At 44.5% G+C, this 20,269-nt stretch overlaps 1 protein-coding gene across 1 annotated transcript in view; it reads right to left on the bottom strand.

The window, feature by feature from the left end:
* The window catches only part of WASL (WASP like actin nucleation promoting factor), a 299,023-nt gene that overhangs the window by 15,689 nt on the left and 263,065 nt on the right, over window positions 1–20,269 (bottom strand). The window contains exon 10 of the mRNA XM_069229876.1: window positions 3,800–3,908. Coding sequence (XP_069085977.1) covers window positions 3,800–3,908 — 109 coding nt within the window. The remainder of the gene's footprint in view (window positions 1–3,799; window positions 3,909–20,269) is intronic.

Below are 20,269 nucleotides of genomic sequence, written 5' to 3'. Positions count from 1 at the left end.
CTTTGGCTTGTGGTTGTGCGTCATCCTTGAGAAATCCGATCCTTCTTTTTCTCATTATTGGGGGAAGGGTTGATATCTTTCCTGTGTCTTGTTGGATGTACAGTCTCTTTTGTGTGTAGTCTGATTCTACACTTTGGAGCTCTTGTCCAAATCTGTGCATCTGGCCACTTATTCCTTGTTCCTCTGTGTAGGAAGGAGGTGTGGAACTTTTCGGCGCCGAGAGAGAATCTTTTTTCGGCTTCGGAACCGACTGAATTTTTGTGGCTTTAGGCAGTGTGTCTCGGTGCCGATGTTTTTCGGTGCCGGCATCTTGTTTTTGCTTCTCGGAGCCGCTATCTCGGCTCCGAGGTTGCTCCATGGCGGTCCCTCGACCGGAGTCGGGTGTCTTCGCTATGGGCGTGCCCTTTTTCGGCGCCTTCGACGGGTCGCCGGTTTTATGGGTCGAGCCATGGCCTGTTGGCAGTGGCGTCCCCTGGGCTTTTGTTTTTTCGATGGTCTTTATTTTCGACGTCTTACTCACTGTTTGTTGTTCGACGTCGGAGTCTCCGGATTCTGAGTCCGGAACCGAGAATGTTTCCTCTTCGTCGTCGAAACGTTGTTTTGTCGGCGTGGACGCCATTTGTAGACGCCTGGCTCTTCGGTCCCGGAGTGTTTTTCTGGACCGGAAGGCTCGACAGGCCTCACAGGTATCCTCCTTGTGCTCGGGGGACAAGCACAAGTTACAGACCAAGTGCTGATCTGTATAAGGATACTTACTGTGACATTTTGGGCAGAAACGGAACGGGGTCCGTTCCATCGGCTTCGGCGTCTCACGCGGTCGGGCCGACCAGGCCCCGATGGGGGATCGAAGCTACCCCAAAGTCTTCCGATGATCGGTGTCGATGTACCTAACTATCCCGATACCGAACGGAACAATACCGACGCTTTCTTCCGAGATTCTGACTAACTTTCCGAACCGAAACACGGAGCGAAAAGGAACACGTCCGAACCCGACAGCGGAAAAAAAACAATCTAAGATGGAGTCGACGCCCATGCGCAATGGAGCCGAAGAGGGAGGAGTCCTTCGGTCCCGTGACCAAAAAAGACTTCTTCGAAGAAAAACAACTTGTAATACTCCGAGCCCAACACCAGGCAGCGGACTGTGCTCAACATGTGTATCTGCAGCAACATATGCCATCGAACACAAGGTATTTTCCAAACATTTTGTGTGCCAGCAACCATGTACCCTACGTGATCAGGCAACTGAGCTCCTGCACTTGCAATTTCATCTAAATATTTAGTTATAAATCAAGCCCAACACACAAAGTGTCCAAGACAATCTATCTTCAGCCACAATATTTTACCACTCTGGTTGCTGTCATGAATAGTTAGTTCTCTGTGAAAATAGGCTAACCATTGATAGCTGCAACCGGTTTTGAACATTTAGTGCTTCAGGACTATCGCTCAGATTTTCAACCAGAGGAATAAGGGTGAAACATCTTCAAGACCATATCGCTGGGTTTCCCGAGGGCTCTTCTCAGCCACTCAGTCTGCCTCTTGTCTGCAAAGAGAGCAATTCTGAGCCAAAATGCTCAGAAGTAAAGATGACTGAGGTAGGTGTCAGTGCCAAAACAACTTAAGCAGGCATTTATGTCAAAACCAGTATTTTACTGTGCGTTACGCTTTTGCGGCAAATACTGAAAGAGATTTTTGGAAAAAGAACGATCCATGATTTCATATTACGATGTGATCAACCATTCGTTCAAATGCTGTGCACAGAACAGGACAATGTGATCCCTCAGATTCACGTGTCAGGAGCAAGAATGTCAATTCTGTATTATTTATTTCAATGTTCTGTTAGTGGCCCAGCAGTTCAAGAGAGTACAAGTTCGATCCAAAGAGTGATTCAAATCACCTCAAATTCCAATACACTACTTCCAGTTACAATACTATCCCTTATTTAGGAGAGTGAACATCTCCAGTTGTAAGTCTGTACATAAATCTGTTTATTCTAGGACTCATGTTCTATTCCAAGACTCTTTGTAAACCTTGCAACAGTTTTAACCTTGTAGCAACTGCCTGTGCGCGCTTTGCAAGACTGCTCTAAACATCTTTGAAGCTTTAGAGTTCCCAGACAAGTGCAGGTTTTGGAGTGAACCGGCTCTGTGCTTCTTATATGAGGTGCTGAACAAGACACAGCTTACTCTTCTGGTAAGATTACTTGCATCCCTGTAGCGTTGCCATTCCCTTCAACAGCTTCCTTGAATAAAGTGACATGTGCCAACAGAACCCTGCCACTCCGTCAGACCAGGAATGTCATTATCAATCTAAATGAGGGCAAGCAGACATTTTAATGCAGTCATTTCATCTGTACTTAAACGGCAAAAGCCAAACGGCCGAGTTTCAACAAAATGTGCCCTTTACCGGAACTTACTTCATCATTCATAGCTCAACCGTTCGAACATATTAGTAACAAGCATTATTTCAGGTAATCCCTGTGTTACATAAGAAATTATGACTGGGTTACCGGAGTGCCGAGTTGAATATAAGCTTTATTTACTATGAACTAAGTCATGGACCACTATATAAACTCAAAATATCAATGCAATACATCCCATTTAAAGCAGAGACTGTAGGTTACTAAAATAACACATAACTGGCGGTAACATATGATACTCATGAATGAGACATCTGAAACTTGGCACGGGCTTTTCGTCTAATATACAAAGCTAAAGAATGTTCCTATGATTCACAAAGTTCACCATTAGAAATGCCAGCTCATCCAAACAGAGGCTTGCAGCCTTTCCGTGGCAAAGACGGATAACTTCTGGTATTGGTGGCCAGGAAGGCTGACGGTAGCAATTACTTGAACAGAGTCTTACAAAGAATATGTCCATTATTATATATTTTTGATCTGCAAGGAATGTTATTTTGAGTTTGCTTTGATTCAGCATAATTAGGCAATATAATTTAATCTGATCTATCAATTGATGGTTTGGAAAGCACAAGACAATAAGCCTTCACATGACATATGTAAGCACTGGATTGATTATTCAAACAATATGGTAGACAGTAGACGAGAGAATCCCCTATACAGCTTACTGCTAAGGGAGACAGTGCTTTTATGTCTTGTTTTTAAAGATACAGCAATGAGCAATACATTAAATATAAATGGCATAATCAAACTGGATAATGCTTATGGATTCTAAAAGTGGGAGCCATTGTTACCTACAAAGGTTTAAGTCAAGTGTTTATTATCGGAAACTATTCTGATTTGTCAACTCGGCGCTTCCATGCTTTAGAGCCTTCCTCTCACTTGTGCGACCACGTTAGTTTCATAGATTCCTCTAAAATCTGCTTCGTAGTTTATAAATGTCAGCAATGCAACACATAGGCTGCAAATTAATACTCAGAATTTCTGCAAAAGTGTACACATAGTTTACAATATTTTATAACAGAATTATGAACAGATATCAGTATTTTTCGGCAGCTACAGCCTTTCAGTAATTACTGAGTGCATATCAAACATTATAATAACTAAGTGGCAAATCCGAAGCACATTTTTACAGTTGAGAAAATTTTCAGATATACGGTTTTATAATGCGACGAAAATCAATCAAGGAGTTTATTCCTTCGAATAAACAATAGACTTTCTGTTGCAGTTCTTAAAGCAAATTTGCCTAAAGAAACTGGACCAATAGTTTCTGTAAACTTGTGGCCAACTGATTACAGGTTATTGGAATACTTCACACGTTCTTACCTTCTCTTGGGGGAACATAGACTATTTCAAAAAGTAGAAAAGGGTGTTTGATGTTCATACCTGAAGAATGAATGGCTTTACTCCTTTTTTGCATCACTTCCATTAATGCACCCACAATTCCTGTGGTGGGTGCTGGTGAGGAAGGTACCGCATCCACCCCGTCGGGAACCTAAAAATGGGAATTCACATTCAGTAATACATTTTCACCCACAAGTACCAAGGATGAGACATGCAAATCAAAAACAAACAAGCACAGGCAATGCCAATAGGTTTGGCTTTAAACAAATTTTGTGTGAAAAAGGGAAGCATTCCTAGTAGATATCATGGGAATTTGTGTGGAAGCAGAGAACTGTAGAATAATACTGATGTAGGTTGAGGTCAAAGTGACAGCTGCACTGGCAAGTCAGACGTAGAAATCATGTAGGTTAATAATTGCCCTTCTCCCATCTGTACTGCTGCCAGAGAAACCACCATAAGATATCTAGTTATCTTAAATATTTTAATAGCCTTACAACGTCATGCTTGTGCCCCTGAAAATTCTAAACCATAGACAGCAGGTTAAATAAACAAAATGATCACAGCTCTTTAGAGGGAAAACGTTTCTGTGTAAGCACACAGCTTCTGCCCAATCAGAACGTGTTCTCCTGGCTCCCAACATGGGTAGAGCCAAAGCCTCTTCTTCTGGTGATTCTCACATAGTTGTCTGGGGACATCAGTGCTGCCAAAGTAGACGGACTATAAAAGGCAAGTAAGGACTTCTTGTTTACTTTGCTGGTGTAAAAAGAATATTAAATAACCACATTTTAAAGAAGGAAGTAGCTTAATTAACCAGCAATTACCTATGTTAACTACCACAAAAAAAGAAAAAAACATTGCAGCAAGAAAGGGCCTCAAAACTACTGGATCCAAATTACAGGGTTTCACATTTTATTTAGAATTTTGCTTTATTTTCTACCTAGATTATGTCTCTGTGCTGTCTCAAAACCATCTACGAAGTCTGAATGCATGCATTTGCACTTTCTATAGCCTATCTCCTTGACTGCTGCATGTTTTTCTGCAACAAGCTATAGCTATTGTGTACTTAAGCATTCTATATACTGTCTCCTTGGCTACTGTTGTGGATGCTTTTGCATAGTAAGAAAAATTTTACTTACCCTGTAAGCATCTGTTTGTGGGATGTAGTGCTGTGGATTCACATGCTGTGCATTCTCCTGCCATCTAGTGTTGGGCTAGGAAGTGTGCAACTTTCTTTTCTTCAAATAAGTCTTTGAGTTACAAGGTATTGTGACTCCACCTATTGCTGGTAAGGCACATGGGCATAGGCTCCATTGTTAGATTGCTTTTCCACATGATGGGTGAGGTTATAAATGGACCAAGAAAGAAAGGTATCTGCAACAACCGAAGGCTTCCAGGGAGGAGAGTAGGCACATGGGACTCAATAGCACTACATGCCACTAACAGATGCTTACAGGTTAGTAACATTTTGTGTTCGTTGTGTGCGTAGCTGCAGATACACATACTGTGCATAAACTGTAAAGCAGTCCTCTCCAAAGCGGTGACTAACAGGAGGATTTTGAAGACTGAATCAGTGTATGAAAGATAGCCTGGCCAACGTTACCTGAGACATCCACACAATAATACTTGGTGACAGTGTGTGCTAGAGCAGGTACATGCTTTGCAGATTTCAGCTATATGAATGTTAACTAAGAAAGCCATAGAAGGCCCTCCCCCTTTTTTTTTATTTTTTTTAATTTTTTTTTACAGGTAGAGTGGGGTTTAGGAGGGACAGGCAAAGGTCGTATAGCATTAGCGCAAGAGGTTTGGATACATTTCATCAGTGTGCAATTCCTGCTTAAGAGAAAACGTTGCTCTTGTGTGGTCTGGAAAAACAGACATAGCTGCTGTGTCTCACTGAAAGGTTTTGTCCTGTCAATGTAATACATGAGGGCCCTTTTGACAACTAGGGTGTGAAGAGCCTTCTCAGCTACAGACTTTAGATGAGAAAAGAACACTGCAAGATTAATAGTCTGAATGAGGTGGTAAGAAGAGACCACATGGGGAGAAACCTGGGGCTTGTCCCAAGGTATAGTCTATCGATATTGACATAAGGTTTGTGGTATTCCACCAATGTAGAGAGAGATAGGTCCGGTAGTCCAACAACACTTGATCCTCCATTTGACCCTGTGCCTGAGACCCCTGATGAGAGAGACGCTGTTGAAGAGGAAGCATATGAAGTATGGCAAGAGGCACTATGGCAATACAAGATACAATCATTCCTAACAGTTTCATAACAGTTCTTACTGAGTACGTTTGGTTCAGTTTTAATGTTGCAATTAATGATTGAAAAGCTTGGACCCTGTTTTGGTTGGGAAAGGCTATTCCCAATTATGTATTGAGAATAGCTCTTAGATATGGTCGTATTTGCAGAGGTTGGAGATTAAATTTGACGTAGTTTATGGTGAATCCTAGAGAATGTAGGAGACTAATTGTAGTTTGAGTATCTTTTTGACACTGTAGGAATTAATTGGCTTTGATGAGCCAATCGTCCAAATAAGAGTTTTCTTCTGAGATGTGCTGTAACCACTGCAAGGCATTTTGTGAACACTCAGGGTGCAATTGTGACTCCGAATGGTAATACTTTGAATTGGTAATGTTTTCCTGCTACTACAAATCTTAGGTATTTGCAGAGTGCAGGATGAAGGGGAATGGGAAAATAAGCGTCCTTTAGATCTAAGGCTGTCCTGAAATCTCCTAGTTGTAATAGAGGAATAACATCCTTTAGAGTGACCACATGGAAATGTTCTGATAGGATGTAGTGGTTTAACGGTCCGAGATCTAATATTGGTCTGAGAGACCCATCTTTTTAGGGGATTAGAAAATACAAGGAGTAAACTCCTGTTCCTTGGTATTGCAATGGTACTGGTTCTATAGCTCCTTTGAAAAGAAGGGAATGTACTTCCTCTTTGAGAAGAGTTAGATGATCTTGTGAGAGATTGTGGGTGAGGGGTATATTTGGTGGTGTGGAAATGAGCTACAACAATAATGATTTTGGATAATTTGAAGTACCCATTGATCTGTGGTAAGTTTAGTCCTTTGGGGGTAAATGAGATGTAGTCTCCCCCCTAAGGGAGTGGTGTGTTTTAGTATTGTGTCTGGTAAGTCATTGCTTAGTAACAGATGAGGAACCTCTAGATGTAGATGGTTTTCCTCTTCCTTTATTATTGTTTCCACTATATGATCCTCTAAAGTAACCGCTGGTGTATTGCGAGGTGGGTTTAGTTAGATTTGTGGCTTGTTCTTGAAACAATTACCTAAATCCTCTGCTAAAACCTGCACGACGAAAATTACTCATATGTGTGTTGGCTTGTAAAGCTCACATAGCTCTGGCGGTTTGATTGTCCTTATTTAACTTTTCAAGTGTGACATCCACTTGTGGATCAAATAAGTGCTCCTTAACAAAGGGCATATTTAAAACTGTCTACTGTACTTCCTGTTTAAAGCCTGAACATCTGAGCCATGCATGACGTCTTATGATGACACTTGTATTAAGTCTACATGCTGCTGTATCAGCAGCATCAAATGCACATCGAATGAAGTTATTGGATATTGTTTGTCCCTCATTTACAATCTCTAACCTTCTTTTACGATGTTCTTCTGGTAGCTATTGTAAAAGTTCTTCCACAGCATCCCAGTGAGCTCTGTCATATCTGGAAAGTAAAGCCTAAACATTAGCGATTCACCAATGATTGGCTGCTTGAGCTGCCACTCTCTTCCCCCCAGCATCTAATGTTATTCTTTCCATGACAGGAGGAGGTGTGCCTCCTGTTGACTGGCTATTAGCTATTTTTCGTGCAGTAGATGCCACAATAGAGTCTGGAGGAATTTGTCTTCTTATGTAGAGGATCAGTGGCTGTAGCATTGTACTTTTTAATCAACTCTAGGAGTGATAACCCTTGCTCTAATAGGCTCTTTAAATATTTCTTCTGTGTGGCTGATCATTCCTGGAAGTATTGGAAGAAATTGGCTTTCCTTATGTGTTGCGCCAAGGGTGTAAAAAAATAAATAAATCTTCCTCTATTGGGTCAGTGTACATATTTACATTGTGATATGCCACTGCAATTGCTATAATATGTTGGTATGATGTGGAGTCCTCAGGTGGTGAGAGTCTAGCTGGGTAAGGATCTGGATCAATTAGTGTAATAGGATCCGGATCGTACTCACCGCATGGATCTTGTTTTTCTAATGCATCCCCTATATACTGGGACCCACTAGGTGGTGAACTAGGTATGTGAACCCTAAATGACTGGGAGATGTTGGTGGAGTACATTGTGGAGAAGTAGGTAAAGGTGGAGATGTAAGAGTATGAGAAGAAGCTTTTTCTTTGGTAGTCTTCTTTGGAGGTGCAGAGGAATCAAGACTTTCTTCAAAAGTTAATTTCCTCTTTAGAGGTGGCAGAGGTGATGTTATAATCCGCCCTGTTCCTTGCTAAACTTGAAGTAGGTGCTGCCTAGCGTCCATAACTTCCAAAATTGGTCCCACCTGTGATGTAGGAGATGTTATAGACTGTCCAGAGTTACTGAAAGTCTTTTGGTGTTTTCTTCGGTTTCAATTTTTTTTTTGGATGGAACATTTTCGGTACCGTAATAGGAGCTGTCTGTTTTTTTTTTGTTTTTTTTTCCCGGTGCCGAAGTGGTCAGCACGAAGCACTATATAGTTTTTGTTTAGTGCAGCGCCACCATGGGGATTCCGACCCCCTTCCCGCCAGCCTGTTTCTGGCGGTTTTTCACCGCCAGAACCAGGATGGCGGGAACAAGTGTCGTGGGGCCCCTGGGGGTCCCTGCACTGCCCATGCCACTGGCATGGGCAGTGCAGGGGCCCCCTAACAGGGCCCCAAAAAGATTTTCACTGTCTGCATTGCAGACAGTGAAAATCCCGACGGGTGCAACTGCACCCGTCGCACCCCTGCAACTCCGCCGGCTCCTTTCGGAGCTGGCTTCATTGTTGCAGGGCCGGCGGGCGCTCCTTTGGCGGGCGCCCGCCGGCCCAGCGGGAAAGCCAGAATGGCCTCCGCGGTCTTTTGACCGCGGAGCGGCCAAGTGGCGGTTCCCGTTTGGCTGGCGGCTACTGCCGCCAGCCAAACTCGGAATGAGGGCCTAAGTGTCTTTTTCGACCAAAAAGAACGGCATGCTTCGCAGGTCTGATCGTTGTGGTCTGGTGAAAGAAACAAATTACACACCTGGTGTTGGCTGGTGTGTGTAAACTTCGAATGGCATTGAGGGCAAAATCGAAATGGAGTACGTTCCATCAGGGCTGCATTATTTGATACCACTTGGAAGAGGTAGGCCCAAGGAGGGCCTGAGCGGGCCTTTCTGTCCCCAAAAGGCTTGAAAAAAATTAGATTACGTGATCGGAAAGAATACTGACGATGATAGAAAGAAACCCGAGAACTTGGAGCGAGAGGAACACACATCCAAACCCAACAGCAGAAAAACAATCTAACAAAGGACTCAATGGCCATGCGCACTATTACCGAGAGGAGGAGTCACTCGATCCTGTGACTCAAACTTTCTACAAACAAAAACAAGTTGTACTACTCCGAACTCAACACTAGATGGCGATATTATGCTCAGCATGTGTATCTACAGCTACACATGCCATTGAACATAGGCGTTCTTCAGATTGAGGACAGCCATGAAGAACAAGGTAACAATATCTGGTAGAGACTATCTAGCACGCAAATGCCTTAACTTTAATTTTCCCCCAGGCGTCAGAATGGATCTGGAAACTTTTGCTCGCGAACAGCTTTAGGGAACACTCACTCAAAGCATACGGGTTCATGGCCCAGCAGTCGAAGAAGGACTTCGGGTCGTGGTCATGTTCCAAGCACCACAAACACACCAGGTGCAGATCTGTCACCAACATCCCGCAGTGACAGGAGTCGCAGGGCTTGAAGCCGGTCTTACAAGACATCTCAAAGCACCAGATGTAAACAGCTTTGACAAAAAATCGAAAGATCAGTCAAAAAGTGACTGTATGGCGAACTCTGCAGATCTGCGTGTAGGCTGGTGCGGAAAGAAAAGAACTGATGTCAGCGTGCCGGGGTGGCACCAATATATGACAGGCGACGTCATATATGGCAACCGCAATGCCAATGACGGACGCAAAGTTGATCAACACCACCTACTCAAGAAATATCTCCAGATCCAGACAGGCGCCTGGGTGAAATTCTAACGTAAGGAATCTGCTACTAGAAGTCTCTATCAGATACATCCTATTCCCAAGATGGGCCAGCCTCTTGGATACCCTATCCCGGGGAGTGTAAGACAATTCGCCATGGGAAGTGGGTGGGCTGTTGACTGTGGAAGCTAGGGTTGCCTGGTGCAGGGTGATGGCAGCGGGCGATCATCCTATTTACAGGAGCCTCTGTACTGGGCTTGGACCAAGTTCCTAGGAGGGTGTCTAAGTGCTTTGTTAAGAGGCAGAAGGGGTTCAGATGTAGAAGTCCCAGCCTGAAGCACTTCCGTCAAGATGTTCGTCTTGACAGTTACTAGGGGCAGTTTGAGGTCGAGGACCTCTGCTTCCCTACGCACCACCATGACATAGGAAGCGCCCTCCTCCGTAGCCACAGTGGGGGGAAGAGAGCAAGCCAGTATCTGGTGAGGTGTCCAGACCACTGGCCTCTCCCAGATCCTACCAGTTCAACTACTTTCAAACTAGTGTTCCAAAGGATCCAGTGACCCCACCCACTATTCACCCATGCCTGGCTGTGTAAATAAGGCTCAGGCAACTATCTGGCACCTGTCAGCACTAGAATCTGTATAATGTAACATCGTTCCGGCGGCTCCAGATCATCAGGAATCAGAAAGAGGCTGGCGCCGCCAGTGGTGGCTGAGAGCATCAGCGTTGAGATCAGCACTGGGGAAGGTCACCTGGGTACGACCGGCACCAGCCTGGATCTGCAATCAGATCCACGAGACCCCATCGGAGCAGAGGCGGAAGCCACTGGTGGGGAACTGGATGGGGCCCTCCTCTGACTGGGCGGGGGCCAGAAGACCTGCCAGAGGGGTCAGCCTGCTCGATTAAGCAGCGCATTGTCTTGTAAAATTCTTAGATTTGAGAGTGTATCGATCTAGGTCCCAGAAACGGGGGGAGGTGCAGAGTTGAACCTACCCACAACTGTGCAGAATCGTGCCGGGAACACTAATGTTCCTCGTTCGTCTTGTTGGCTGTCAGACGAGGTGAAGTCAAAATCCTCTTGGAGTTCTTCTTTTTGTGCCTCTTCCCCAAGTGTCCCGAGGACCTTGAATAGGATGAAGAGGACGTGGAGGTCACGGACCGCTCCAGGAGCCCCTTCTCGACCAGGATCAAGAGCTCAGAGGAGTCGCACATGCCAGTGCTGCTGACTGCCAGACCACAAGTAGCTTTAGGTATCGCTCCCTCAAAGCCTTCTGAGCCATGGCCTGGAAGTCTGAGCACGAGTCCTGGTTGCGCTCGTGGCATCTAAGGTAAATGAGATGGGAGTCCAAACCACCATGGCCCAATAACAGGCACCACGTGGTTTGAATCCAGTCTTCCTCGACACACTTGAAGAAAAACTTGACAAAACATTGAACAAAGGCCTGTCAAAAATCAATAGAAGGGTCGCTCTCTCTAGATATGCGCTAACTGGCACAGAAAAAAAAGAACTGACACCTGCGTGCCTGGGCGGTGAATATACAGGTGACCGCAATGTCACTTCCAGCACCAACAACGCAACGCTGAGCTGAATGGAGCCACCCGACGGCAAGCACAGGGGTAGTACTCGAGCAAAAGTTTTTCAGATCCAGTCTGACCACTCGAGAAAATCAAAGGTAAGGAATCTGCAGCTGTAAGTCTCTATCAGATGTCACCTTACTGTAGCAGCAGGTTGACATCCTACAGCATCACCGTATGGATGTGTTCTGACAGCATGCATATATTGCGGGCTGGAGGTAAAGTATGGGCCTGGAGGATCCATTCTTCTTGGGAATGAGAAAGTACAGTAAGCACACTCCCTTGCTGTGATGGTGGAGTAGCACAAGCTCTATGGCCCCCTATTGAATGAGTGCCTCAACGTCCTATTGCAAGAGGCGATGATCTGCTAGGGAGAGGGTCTGTGTGCAGGAAGGGATGTGTGCTGGTGTGTTTGTTAGCTCAAAAAACAATAACGTTTGCCCATGATGTTGAGGACCCATTGATCTGAAGTGATTTCTGCCCACTGAGACAAAAATCTTTGTAGTCGTCCAACCAACAGGTGTTATGCGGTCAGGGGAAGTGTGTAGTCCACTCTAATATAGCCCCTTCCACGGGTATGCTAGGTTTGCTGCTGCTGAAATGAGGTTGAGGCCTCATGTGAGGTGGTTTAGAATACCAGCAGCACTTAGACCTGCGAAAGGAACTGCAAGTAGAAGGCGTTTGAATTTTTTTCGAGCATCTGGTCAATCTGCAGACTGGAGGGCTGGTTGAGCAGATGCTGCTGAAATTCTGGTTTGGAGCTTGAAATACACAGCCAGGCGTGGCTGCGAATAAGGACACTGAAATTGATGTCACATGCCTTGGAGTCTGTTGCATTAACATTGGCTTGCCCTTTGCAATGAGATCTTGGTCTCACTTTTTGTAGTGGTTGGGAGATCCTGGAGGAGTTCCCCTATCTCATACCTAGTGTGCAAAACTACAGAGTTGACAAATTGCCAGGGAAACACAGAATGAGCAGCAAAGCACTTACCTGCCGCCCCTATCTTTCTGCTTTCTTTCCTGTGGGGGTTCATCACCAGTGCCCTGGTTGTTGGCACGCGTAAGGACAGTATGGAAAACTGGGACTTTAGACAGCGGATGACCCCTGATGTATGCAGGGTTTGACGGTGATGCCTTATACATTTTTTTTGCCACTTTGTGGGTGATTACTCTGGACTTAACTAGTTGTTTGAAAAAGTCAGGAGTGGGTTTTAACGTCAGGAGGTACTGCATAGAGCAGAAGTATGTTTTCGGTGCAGACCACGGTCTTCAGTGAATGATGGACAAGTTACTTTCGGTAACGCCTTAACTGGTAGAGACTTTATCTAGCTGCAGATTTCTTACCTTTGAATTCTCCCCAGGTGTCAGACTGGATCCAGGAGATCTTTCCTGAGCCTTACCCCTGCGTGCCGGCAGGTGTCCTTGATCGGCCTTGTCCGTCGTCGGCTCTGCGTCCATCGTCATTTGTCCTGAAAAGGACACTATAGTTTCTATGTAGGTGCCACTCAGGCGCAGTGATGTCAGTTTCTTTTCTTGACTTTCCACGCATAAAGCGCAGAGCCATGAAGAACACAGACCACTCTTTCAAAAATAGGGCCCTGAAAGCAAAGTCCCTGCTCCTAGAAATCCGTTTGCAGGGTGGGGAGGATGGGTGGGTCGGTAAGAAATCTGCAGATATATATATATATATATATATGGAAAATGTCACTTACCCAGTGTACATCTGTTCGTGGCATGGGACGCTGCAGATTCACATGCTGTGCACATCCCGCCATCTAGTGTTGGGCTCGGAGTGTTACAAGTTGTTTTTCTTCGAAGAAGTCTTTTCGAGTCACGAGACCGAGGGACTCCTCCCCTTTCGGCTCCATTGCGCATGGGCGTCGACTCCATCTTAGATTGTTTTCCCCGCAGAGGGTGAGGCAGGAGTTGTGTATATAGTAATAGTGCCCATGCAATGGAGTAAGTATGTATGTACATAATGTGACTAAAAGTGATATATTTACAGATTTACAAATGTACAAGTTTAATTTTTTGTCAACTTCAAACTGCTACAGACTCCCGGGGAGGTGGGAGGGCGCATGTGAATCTGCAGCGTCCCATGCCACAAACAGATGTACACTGGGTAAGTGACATTTTCCGTTCGATGGCATGTGTAGCTGCAGATACACATGCTGTGCATAGACTAGTAAGCAGTTACCTCCCCAAAAGCGGTGGTTTAGCCTGTAGGGGTTGAAGTTGTTTGAAATAATGTTCTTTATACTGCTTGTCCTACTGTGGCTTGTTGTGTTGTTAACACATCCACGCAGTAATGCTTGGTAAATGTATGAGGCGTAGACCATGTGGCTGCCTTACAGATTTCAGTCATTGGAATGTTTCCTAGAAAAGCCATTGTGGCACCTTTCTTTCTAGTGAAGTGTGCCCTTGGTGTAATAGGCAGTTCTCTTTTTGCTTTTATATAACAGGTTTGAATACATTTAACTATCCATCTGGCAATGCCTTGTTTGGATATTGGATTCCCTGTATGAGGTTTTTGGAAAGCAACAAACAATTGTTTTGTTTTGCATATTTGTTTGGTTCTATCAATGTAGTACATTAGTGCCCTTTTGATGTCTAATGTATGTAATGCTCTCTCAGCTACAGAATCTGGTTCTGGAAAGAACACTGGGAGTTCTACTGTTTGATTTAAGTGGAACAGTGAAATGACTTTAGGTAAGAATTTTGGATTTGTGCGTAGAACCACTTTATGTTTGTGTATTTGTATAAAGGGTTCTTGTATGGTAAATGCTTGTATTTCACTTACTCTTCTGAGAGATGTGATAGCTATTAGAAAGGCTACTTTCCATGTTAAGTACTGTATCTCACATGAGTGCATGGGTTCAAATGGTGGACTCATGAGTCGTGTTAATACGATGTTAAGGTTCCACGAAGGAACTGGTGGTGTTCTTGGTGGGATAATCATTTTCAGACCTTCCATAAATGCTTTTATGACTGGGATTCTGAATAATGAAGTTGAGTGCGTAATTTGCAGATAAGCTGAAATTGCAGTCAGATGTATTTTAATGGATGAAAAAGCTAATTTGGACTTTTGTAAGTGTAGTAGGTAGCTTACGATGTTTTTTGCAGATGCGTGTAATGGTTGAATTTGATTATTATGGCAGTAATAAACAAATCTTTTCCACTAATTTGTGTAGCAATGTCTTGTGGTTGGGTTTTCTAGCTTGTTTTATGACCTCCATACATTCTTGTGTAAGGTCTAGGTGTCCGATTTCTAAGATTTCAGGAGCCAAATTGATAGATTGAGCGATGCTGGATTCGGGTGTCTGATCTGTTGTTTGTGTTAACAGATCTGGTCTGTTTGGCAGTTTGATATGAGGCACTACTGACAGGTCTAGTAGTGTTGTGTACCAAGGTTGTCGTGCCCAAGTTAGTGCTATTAGTATGAGTTTGAGTTTGTTTTGACTCAATTTGTTTACTAGATACGGAAGGAGTGGGAGAGGGGGAAAAGCGTAAGCAAATATCCCTCACCAACTCATCCATAACGCATTGCCTTGAGTGAGCTTGTGGGTACCTGGATGCGAAGTTTTGGCATTTTGCGCTGTCTTTTGTTGCCAAGAGGTCTATTTGCGGTGTTCCCCATCTTTGGAAGTAAGTTTTTAGTATTTGGGGATGAATTTCCCGTTCGTGGATCTGTTGGTGATCCCAAGAGAGATTGTCGGCTAACTGATTTTGAATCCCTGGTATGAACTGCGCTATTAGGCGAATGTAGTTGTGAATCGCCCAACGACATATCTTTTGAGCTAAAAGACACAATTGTGTCGAGTGTGTCCCTCCTTGTTTGTTCAGATAATACATTGTTGTCATGTTGTCTGTTTTGACAAGAATGTGTTTGTGGGTTATTAGTGGTTGAAATGCTTTCAACGCTAGAAATACTGCTAGTAGTTCTAAGTGGTTTATATGAAGCCGTCTCTGCTAAGTGTCCCATTGTCCTTGGATGCTGTGTTGGTTGAGGTGTGCTCCCCACCCTACCATGGAAGCATCCGTTGTGATCACGTATTGAGGCACTGGGTCTTGGAAAGGCCGCCCTTTGTTTAAATTTATAGTATTCCACCATTGAAGCGAGGTGTATGTTTGGCGGTCTATCAACACTAGATCTTGAAGTTGACCCTGTGCTTGTGACCATTGTGACGCTAGGCACTGTTGTAAGGGCCGCATGTGTAATCTTGCGTTTGGGACAATGGCTATGCATGACGACATCATGCCTAGTAGCTTCATTACTAATTTTACCTGGAACCTTTGGTTTGGGTGCATGGCCTGTATTACGTTTTGGAATGCTTGTACCCTTTGTGGACTTGGAGTGGCAATCCCTTTTTTTGGGTTGATTGTTGCTCCTAAGTACTGTTGCATTTGACACGGCTGTAGGTGTGATTTGTTGTAGTTGAGTGAGAACCCTAGCTTGTGAAGGGTTTCTATAACGTATTTGGTGTGTTGTGAACACCGTTCTTTCGTATTGGTTTTGATTAACCAATCGTCTAGATACGGAAACACATGTATTTGCTGTCTTCTGATATGGGCTGCCACTACGGCAAGGCATTTTGTAAAAACTCTTGGCGCTGTTGTTATTCTGAATGGCAACACTTTGAACTGGTAATGTACTCCTTGGATTACAAACCTTAAGTATTTTCTGTGGGAAGGATGTATGGGTATCTGGAAATACGCATCCTTGAGGTCTAATGTTGTCATGTAGTCTTGTTGTTTGAGCAATGGGATCACGTCTTGCATTGTCGCCATGTGAAAGTGATCTGATTTGATGTAAATGTTTAAGGTTCTGAGATCTAAAATGGGTCCTAGAGTTTTGTCTTTTTTGGGTATGGGAAAGTACAGGGAGTAAACACCCGTTCCTTTCTGATGAATTGGTACTAGTTCGATTGCATCTTTTTGCAACAACGCTTGGACCTCCAGTTGTAATAGATCCATGTGTTGTTTGGACATCTTGTGTGTTTTCGGTGGGACATTTGGAGGGAATTGTAGAAATTCTATGCAATAACCATGTTGGATAATGGCTAGGACCCACGTGTCTGTTATTTCCTCCCAGTTTTGGTAAAAATTTGTGAGAGTCTCCCCCCACTGGTGTTATGTGTTGTGGATTTGTGACGCTGAAGTCACTGTTTATTTTGCGGTGTCTTGGGACTTTGGAACTTTCCTCTAGTTTTAGGGAACTGTCCTCCTCTGTATTGTCCCTGAAAACTTCCCCTCTTGATACTGGCTCTGGTATGTGGGCCTTGTTTGTGAGGTTGAGGGTTCTGTCCTCGAAAACCCCCCTCTAAACTGTGTTTTTCTAAATGTGCCTCTGCTCTGTGGGGAGTAGAGTGCGCCCATGGCCTTGGCCGTATCTGTGTCCTTTTTAAGGTTCTCGATAGCAGTGTCCACTTCCGCCCCAAACAACTGCTGTCCGTTAAAGGGCATATTCAGCACCGCCTGTTGAATTTCTGGCTTGAATCCTGAAACTGCTCTGCCTAGCGAGTCGATCGTATCCAGTCCGCAACAGATTGTGAACTTTGCTGCTTCTCTCTTGCCTGCAACAGCCAGACAGAGTACAGCCCAGAGCCTCCCCCCAGGACCTGTGGCAGCACTTGCGCAACCGTGTCCCACAGTGTGGGGATAATGGCCAAAAAGGCATGCTGTGTTCCCAGACCACAATGCCAGGCTGGCAGAAGAAAATATCTTCCCAAATGAATCTAGCCTCTTGCATTCCCCATCTGTGGGAATTGTAGGGAATGCATCATGGGAAGAAGAGATTTGGACCAACCAAGCTCTCAGGGGTGGGGTATTGCATGCAGAAACCTGGGTCCTCCGATGCAGGATGATGGCAGCTGGCAATTGTCCTATTCACAGGAGCCCCTGTGCTGGGTGTGGACCAGGTACTCAAAAAGACAGCCAGAAGGGCAGCACTGAACAGGAGAAGGGGTTCAGATGTGAGATCCCAGGTGCCACCCCATGGTAAGAGATAAGTCTTGACTGCCACCAAAGGAAATTGGAGGTCCAGGACCTCAGCTTAAGAAGCTCCCTCCTCTGTAGTCACAGTATTTGGAGATGTGAGGAGTTCACTAGCTTCATCCAAATTCTCACGCCAGTCCATTTCCTCCCCATAAGGCTGGTATTCTAAAGCATCCAGCGACCACTCCAAGTGCTCCCTGTTGCCTAGCCCGGCAGAATAAGGCTAGGTCTAGGAGACAAAGCTCCTACATGTGTCAGTCAGGCAATGCTCATCCGGCTCCATGTCAGAGTCAGGTATGACAACAGGGATGGAACCGCAGCATCAGGACCAGCGCCAAGTAAGGTAGAGATGGTACGACTGGCACCAGTCAGGACCCAATAGATACCACCTACCGTTGTGCATGGGGTACTGTTCAGGGAAAGTCTTCCAAGGAGAATTCAAAGGTAAGGAATTTGCACCTAGCAGTGTCTATCAGATGCCAAGTGTTGGGCTTCTAGGCCCCCTTGAGGGCTGTGCTGAGCCTCTTTCCTGTGCTGGGAAGGTGGAGGTAGTACACTCATGGCAGCTGTCTCCCTCATCTGTTCGTGGGTTGGCAGGAGGTCATCAGTCTTATAGCCCACACCAGAACCAGCACTGAGGAAGATGTCCTGAGCTTCAGCGGCTGAAGTCCCTGGCTGCGGCTATATCTCGATGTCCCAGTTGCAAAGATTTCGGGCATGTCCTCATTCTGCTGCTGGGTTACGGAGTGAGAAGCGAGGCATCGAGCCCCTGAATCTTTTTAGAGCAGAAAGCAAGTAAGGTGGAACAGGAGGCCTTTTTATGCTCCAGGGACACAGGTAACACACATGATGGAGGTCTGCGCAGGGGTATTTAAAGTGACATTGAGGACAGTACTGTAACGGGTTCCTTTTCATCACAGAGGAACATTCACAGTCGCCAGACTTGGAGTAGGCCCCAAAAAAGCAAGGGCCAGAGCCGGGTGCCAAGGAAGTCTCATTTGTTGAACTGGACAAGGACGCAAGATGAGTCAAAGGATAGGAGATGCAATGATTGGTATACCAATGGTTTGAGAGACCCAAAGCCACCAGCACGAGGCGTCAATCCAGAGCATTGTGAAAACGCTTCCGAACCAGTCAGCGAAAAAAAGCAATCTAACATACCTTGTGACTCAAAGACTTAATCGAAGAAAATCAAGCTGTACACATCCGAGCCCAACACTAGATGGTGGGAGTATGCAGAGCATGTGAATCTACAGCTACACAACATAAAGCACTTTACAAGCTTCAGCAATGCCTAAAAGCGGTAGCACGTGGGTTGAAATATTGAATGCAGTGGCAGGCCTGCACATTTTGAAGAGCTGCATCACTGAAGCCGGCATTGCACAGAGCCTGGTACGCACAAATTCATGGTCTTTTGACAAGGTTGGCACCCATGTGCCCATCTACAGCATAGGCTGTGATTGGGCTGAACCAAATAGAAATCATCTAATTAGTAACAGCTACTACTACTTATGTGGAAAATCAAAGAGCCAATACAAACTGCAGATTTAAGAATGACAGCAGTAGGAATTTCAGGATACTGATGTGGAATATCACCCAAATGAGAATGACCTCACAGTCCACATTTTCACTCACTCATCGACTTAGACATTTCTCTCAGTGAGTTAATAATTTGCATCAGAGATCCGTCTGTAACCTACATGTTACTCATTCCTTAACTTTACAAGTTACCATGAATGAGGAAAGCTTGTTCAAGTGTGCCCAGATGGATCTGTTCTGAAAGGAATGAAAGGGGGGATTGCTTTGCTACTGCCATGCTGCACCTGTAAGGTGACAAAACAATGCTTGTACTGCTGGTTCCCCATTTATAAGCAAGTATTCATTTGAAAGGCCAAACTTGCAAAAGGTTAGAAACCCGATTTCAGAATGCTAAATTGAGTGAATGAGTGAATGGCAGGAGGTGCACAATTGTAAAGTCTAACTGCAAAAGTAAGCTCAGTACACAGGAAGATGTCAAGGCTTCTTCGTACATAACTGACCGAATCCAAGAACTAAGCCAGGTTTGGCCACCAAGCTCAAGATGAAATTGGGTACTCTTCTCAAATTGAGATTAGCTAGCAAAATGGCTAGGGGGCTACATGCTTGCCTCTGATACCTATTGCAAGTCACAAGTTTGAATCCTGGCAAAGCCAACTCAGACATCCTTCTGAAGTGATCAAATTGAATAATAGCAACAATATTATTTGCTTACAGACATCAGTCGGATATTAATAAAAGTGATCTATAAAAGTTATTAATTTTATCACCTGGTATTTAGAGGCCTGAGTAAAAGGCATACAAAGTATAAATCATAGTTAGTCTTAGATCACCTTATAACCCAATGGCAGAGGATCTCTGCTCATCTAGAAGTTGAAATAAACTTATTATTTCATTTTCAACCATTAAAACAAGAAAAGAACAAAACACTCACCATGTAATAGGACCTGCTAAGATATGATTCTCAGAGCAGTCAGTTGACACGTTCTCCTAATTATAAGTCGTTCCTCCTTTTGTTTTTAGACAGACAATGCTTTGCACAATATTTCATTACAGTCAACTAGTATCTCACATGCATGTCCTACGGGTCTCTAATCTACTCAACAAGTTAGCTACACATTTAGCAGTCCTATCTGGTCAGAAGGCTGAGTGTTTATGTATCTCGCTAGATTATGCTGGAGTATCACCACTATGCTGCAATTTCTCGTTGGATCTGGTGTCGTCTTCTTTCTGGAGATAATACATGGC

This window comes from Pleurodeles waltl, chromosome 4_1, assembly GCF_031143425.1.
Source record: "Pleurodeles waltl isolate 20211129_DDA chromosome 4_1, aPleWal1.hap1.20221129, whole genome shotgun sequence".
In the NCBI taxonomy this organism is placed as follows: Eukaryota; Metazoa; Chordata; class Amphibia; order Caudata; family Salamandridae; genus Pleurodeles; species Pleurodeles waltl.
This window is presented reverse-complemented; position numbering and strand designations above follow the sequence as displayed.